Below are 6,000 nucleotides of genomic sequence, written 5' to 3'. Positions count from 1 at the left end.
CACACTGTATATACTTTTTCTGTTGTATTTTTGACTTAATGTTTTGTTTATCCCATATGTAACTCTGTGTTGTTGTTTTTATCCCACTGCTTTGCTTTATCTTGGCCAGGTCACAGTTGTAAATGAGAACTTGTTCTTAACTGGCTTACCTGGTTAAATAAAGGTTAAACAAAAAATTAAAATAAAAAAGGGTGCCTATGTATGTAGCATAACACATTTACCCCCAAAAAGTCCGAGTTCGTGCATTGGAAACTGATATAAGGTATTGGTATATATTTGCATATTGATGGACTATTGGGTTTGGGCACATTTTTATTGTACAATTTAACAAGAGAAGGACTGTTATTAATGTCCTCTATACATTGTAATTAAGATCGTTCCAGGCTCGTGTCACATCGAACAACATATAACCGCGCGCCGCGGAATCAGCACCATGGACAGTTCCAGCGGTTTCCCTCACTCCAGGATGGAGCGCCCGCCCCTTCTAATGACTGACGCTACATTGCATTTTCTTGAACACTGATCGGCAACCAATAGTAGAGGAGCTGGAATGAGCCCTCGTTGCTGGTGGAGACCTTCCGGGGGAGCTTCAAAGAGCTTGTTTACAGAACAGAGAGAGTCTCTAGGTTGGAGGTGTTGCATGCGAGGGGTCTGCAAGGTGATGGTGAATATATAGGCTACTACACGGATGGGATAACGGAATTTCTACCAGAGACACCCGCGCACAGACAGTTTTTGGTCGCTGTTACAGCTTAGAACTACTTATGTGATGTTATAGTGGTTGCGAATGACATTGCCGCATTCCTTTTCTTTAAAAAAAATAATTTACCGCTGCTAGTTTTGGTGGGGGCAGGTGTTGGGAATAAACCGAGGTTTTTGAATTGTATCGTTGCTTATTTATTTTGTGGACGGCGTGGACCAACAGCACGGGACGAAATGGATAACGAAAAGTACTTACCGGAGCTGATGGCAGAGAAGGACACACTGGACCCCACGTTTCATCACTCTCTACGACTACTAGATCAAGGTAAGACAAGAGAACATCCCAATTTATTATGGGACGTTTCTACTGTATAGCTTAGAATACTAACCTATACTGTTTGGGTTATGTTGGTGCCACTTTTAGCTAATATTACACTTTAAAGACATATTTGAAGTTTTGATTTGGGGCTGTCCCAAATAGACCATAATACAGACCAGATCCACACTCAGGCTATTTGATGTATTCCAGAACCAGCACACTTTATTCGACGAAGGGCTTGTTGATTAGTTGAACATTTGAATAACTGTCTGGTATACATAAAATAGCCTAAGTGGAATGGCTGGCGGTTGCCTACGCTATAAAATGCCACGCCTTTCTGTTAGCCTATACATAAATAAACATTCAATCATAATTGTAAATCACCACTCTACTTATACAATGTAGGCCTACAGTATTTAGTAACACTACATGTCTCTATGTTTGCATACAACTACTATGATAAACTGATAACAATGTAGGAGCCTCTCTAAGTAGCTCTGTTATCCAGCGCTGAGACGTGTAAATGATGATGTTAACAGTGGAAACAACACATTCTCATTAAAGTTGGATTTGTTTTCCCCTTTGCAGAACTTGACTTGATTCTAATGCAATTTGAGCGGATAGATGCGCGAGTTCCACAGCGATTTGAATCGAAGACTGTTGAATTAATCCATTGCTGAGACGTCTGTGAGCGCCGAGCGTACTGTTGGCTTTGAAGCTGTCTGAATTTTACAATACTTCCAGGCGCACCTCCTTGCGTACACTCTTGTGGGAAGAGCACCGGAATAGCATCCAAGTATATCCATCAAATACCACTTGTAAATTAGCTTTGTGTCTAGTGCTGTCTGCCTGGATTTCAGAAAATAAAATCCTATTTGCAAAATGGCTATATCTCGCTAAGCTTTCAAAGCTTTTGATTTGTATAGTAGGCTACTGGCCACCTAATTTTAATGGTCAGGTATGACTTTAACGACATCTACTGATGTAAACTTTACATTCACAGTTGTTGAACTGTACCTGTACCTGTACCTGTACCTGTACCTGACACATAAGAGAGAAGTAAATAGATTACTGGATATAATATTCCTATCGAGTAATATGCAAATGTTTGGTTTGGTGAACCATGCTCCACCAAGAGTAACAATGCCTGAGATCTGACGACTTGCGTTAACTCCCTAGTGCCTAGGCTTTAGCTCAGCAGTCTAACACAGTTGTGTGACATGCAGGAGCCCCGCTGTACTCAGTCCCATTTTGTACCCATTATGGATAGATTGTTCCGTTTTAAGAAAGTGAAATAGCCTATAGCTAAACGTATTGAGTTGGGCAATACGGGAAAGAATAGCTTAAAGCACTGAGTTAGGTTAATACCGGGACAGAAGGGCCTTTATGAATGTGTTTCTTTCAGCTCTCTCACTTAGAGCTGAATCAGTGTAGTCAGACGCCGATAAGAACGTAGTTTACTCAGCACTTTCTCCTTATCAGCTGGTTTCAGTCTGTAAAATAGCTTTGGCCTTTTTCTCCAGCACAGATTTCCCAGCTCACCATGAGGTAAATGTGATTTGAAGGAAATATACATTTGGTTTAACGTAGCGCTCGTTTCTTCGACAGAGTGTCGCTGAGGGTTCACATGAGTCGTATAAATGAACAAGCCAATGCTTTCAATAGAGTTGGAGGAGTGTGATTCTGAATATTCCACAAGCATTTCCACTGTAATAATAACTCTTGGATCCTATAATTTTAATAGATTCCTGGTGTGTCCCAAATGGCACCCTATCCCCTACAGTACATTTATTTTGACCAGAGCCCTATTGTAGTGCACTATATAGGGCCCTGGTCAAAAGTAGTGCACTATATAGAGAATAAGGTGTAGATTGGGGGAACTCTTAAACAACACAATGTAACTCCAAGTCAATCACACTTCTGTGAAATCAAACTGTCCACTTAGGAAGTAACACTGATTGACAATAAATTTCACATGCTGTTGTGCAAATGGAATAGACAACAGGTGGAAATTATAGGCAATTAGCAAGACACCCCCAATAAAGAAGTGGTTCTGCAGGTGGTGACCACAGACCACTTCTCAGTTCCTATGCTTCCTGGCTGATGTTTTGGTCACTTTTGAATGCTGGCGGTGCTTTCACTCTAGTGGTAGCATGAGACGGAGTCTACAACCCACACAAGTGGCTCAGGTAGTGCAGCTCATCCAGGATGGCACATCAATGCGAGCTGTGGCAAGAAGGTTTGCTGTGTCTGTCAGCGTAGTGTCCAGAGCATGGAGGCGCTACCAGGAGACAGGCCAGTACATCAGGAGACGTGGAGGAGGCTGTAGGAGGGCAACAACCCAGCAGCAGGACCGCTACCTCCGCCTTTGTGCAAGGAGGAGCAGGAGGAGCACTGCTAGAGCCCTGCAAAATGACCTCCAGCAGGCCACAAATGTGCATGTGTCTGCTCAAACGGTCAGAAACAGACTCCATGAGGGTGGTATGAGGGCCCGACGTCCACAGGTGGGAGTTGTGCTTACAGCCCAACACCGTGCAGGACGTTTGGCATTTGCCAGAGAACACCAAGATTGGCAAATTCGCCACTGGCGCCCTGTGCTCTTCACAGATGAAAGCAGGTTCACACTGAGCACGTGACAGACGTGACAGAGTCTGGAGACGCCGTGGAGAACGTTCTGCTGCCTGCAACATCCTCCAGCATGACCGGTTGGCGGTGGGTCAGTCATGGTGTGGGGTGGCATTTCTTTGGGGGGCCGCACAGACCTCCATGTGCTCGCCAGAGGTAGCCTGACTGCCATTAGGTACCGAGATGAGATCCTCAGACCCCTTGTGAGACCATATGCTGGTGCGGTTGGCCCTGGGTTCCTCCTAATGCAAGACAATGCTAGACCTCATGTGGCTGGAGTGTGTCAGCAGTTCCTGCAAGAGGAAGGCATTGATGCTATGGACTGGCCCGCCCGTTCCCCAGACCTGAATCCAATTGAGCACAACTGGGACATCATGTCTCGCTCCATCCACCAACGCCACGTTGCACCACGGACTGTCCAGGAGTTGGCGGATGCTTTAGTCCAGGTCTGGGAGGAGATCCCTCAGGAGACCATCTGCCACCTCATCAGGAGCATGCTCAGGCGTTGTAGGGAGGTCATACAGGCACGTGGAGGCCACACACACTACTGAGCCTCATTTTGACTTGTTTTAAGGACATTACATCAAAGTTGGATCAGCCTGTAGTGTGGTTTTCCACTTTAATTTTGAGGGTGATTCCAAATCCAGACCTCCATGGGTTGATACATTTGATTTCCATTGATAATTTTTGTGTGATTTTGTTGTCAGCACATTCAACTATGTAAAGAAAAAAGTATTTAATAAGATTATTTCATTCATTCAGATCTAAGATGTGTTGTTTAAGTGTTCCCTTAATTTTTTTGAGCAGTGTACTTTTATCTCATGATGCAATGGAACAGAGCACTACTTTAAGCACTTCTCTAATATAACACTTCTTCTGGCATCTTCCCCACCAGCTCTCGACTTGATTATGCAATTGGTAGGGGACGCGAACAGAACTACAGAGAGTAAGCACACAGACAGACAGCAAAGGGCCGCATACTATGTAGATAACTATGTCTGGAGAGATACACATGTTGGGGAAGTTGGGGGGACAGCTGTACTCGGAGATGGAAGTTTAGATACCTGTACCATACTGTAGGTATACTGTAGGGCAGCAAGCAAGTAGCCTAGCGGGTAGTGCATTGGGCCAGTAACCGAAAAATCTGTCCGTGTCCTTGAGCTAGGCACTTAACCCTAATTTGCTCTAGGGGCACCGTACTACTATGTCTGACTCTGTAAAAGCACACATTTCACTGCACCTATCCAGTGTATGTGACAAAAAAAGAGAAGGTAAAATGAGATCTAATAGAAAAGCACCTCTGCTGGAAAACAATTCATAAAGTGCTCATACATCCACAGCTCCAGCTAGGTCTGTTTAGTAGTGACTTCACTGCTGACATGAATTGATGTAAATATCTTATCCTGCTTCCAATTAGATAAGTTGAAGACTTAATTTTAACTATAAGAAGAAACTAATTTTAAGGAATTCAACAAGACTGTTTTCGGCTGTGAGAACCTCACATAGATTGCGACATTGCTGCAAAAGTTGTGTTTCGCTATGAGGCCTTTCTTGTTTTAAACTGCAGAAACAGCATCCAATATTTGAAGTAAAAAAAATAATAATGAAGCTACCTGCTGTAAGGGTTGGTGTGAGGTGTGACCCAGGTGCGGTGCAGGATAGACAGTATGCAGTAGGCTGAGATGGTGAAACAAGGATCTTTACTGGTGGCCCTGAAGCCAGGATACAAAACAACAGACTTAACAGAAAGGTGGAGCAAATATGTCTCCAAAAACAGGCTGACAGCCAAAATACAAAATATTAACTATGACTGAAATAATAAAGAAACAAGGAGAACAGCAGAAATAGGCCTTGGCAGAGCATCAAAGCCTGAGATACTGTTGTGTTGCTATGAAAACAGTGGTTGTTAGTGATAAACATCAGTGGCTGGCCAGCACGCTGAGCTAGTCGACTACACAGGGAGACAGATACAGGACAGGAGGGGTCCACTTACTCTGGGATCTGACCTACAGATGTACTGTTACGCTGTTGAACTCACAGGTGAAGTGAGAGAGAGCGCGAGAGAGAGAAAGAGAGAGAGAGACCCAGAAACTAAATTTCGACTAGTAGGTCAGGGTTGCAGTGTGTAAGGTGTTGTGTGGTGCTGTGTGTGAGCTATGGCTCAGAGGTCTGAGGTGTTTGCTGTGCGGTGGTTCACTCCTCTAGCTGAGGTATCCCAGAAGACTCTACAGGAGGGGTGAGATGTAGGCCAGGCCTAACACAGACCTAAACAGCCACGCTTGGTCATAAAACCTAATGGCATGTCATTTATAGGACTGATTAGTTTACATTGTGGGATTGATCTCACTGTTAAT

General features: G+C 44.0%; 1 protein-coding gene across 1 annotated transcript in view; it reads left to right on the top strand.

Moving 5' to 3' along the window:
- The first annotated feature begins 563 nt into the window (after positions 1-563).
- The window catches only part of khdrbs3 (KH domain containing, RNA binding, signal transduction associated 3), a 148,599-nt gene continuing 143,162 nt past the window's right edge, over positions 564-6,000 (top strand). The window contains exon 1 of the mRNA XM_084165117.1: positions 564-1,027. Within this exon, the coding sequence (XP_084021243.1) occupies positions 937-1,027 (91 nt within the window). The 5' untranslated portion in view covers positions 564-936. The remainder of the gene's footprint in view (positions 1,028-6,000) is intronic.

This window comes from Coregonus lavaretus (genome assembly GCF_964263955.1).
Source record: "Coregonus lavaretus genome assembly, chromosome: 7".
Classification (NCBI taxonomy): Eukaryota; Metazoa; Chordata; class Actinopteri; order Salmoniformes; family Salmonidae; genus Coregonus; species Coregonus lavaretus.
Note: the sequence above shows the minus strand (reverse complement) of the source record. Positions and strands in the feature narration are given on the sequence as shown.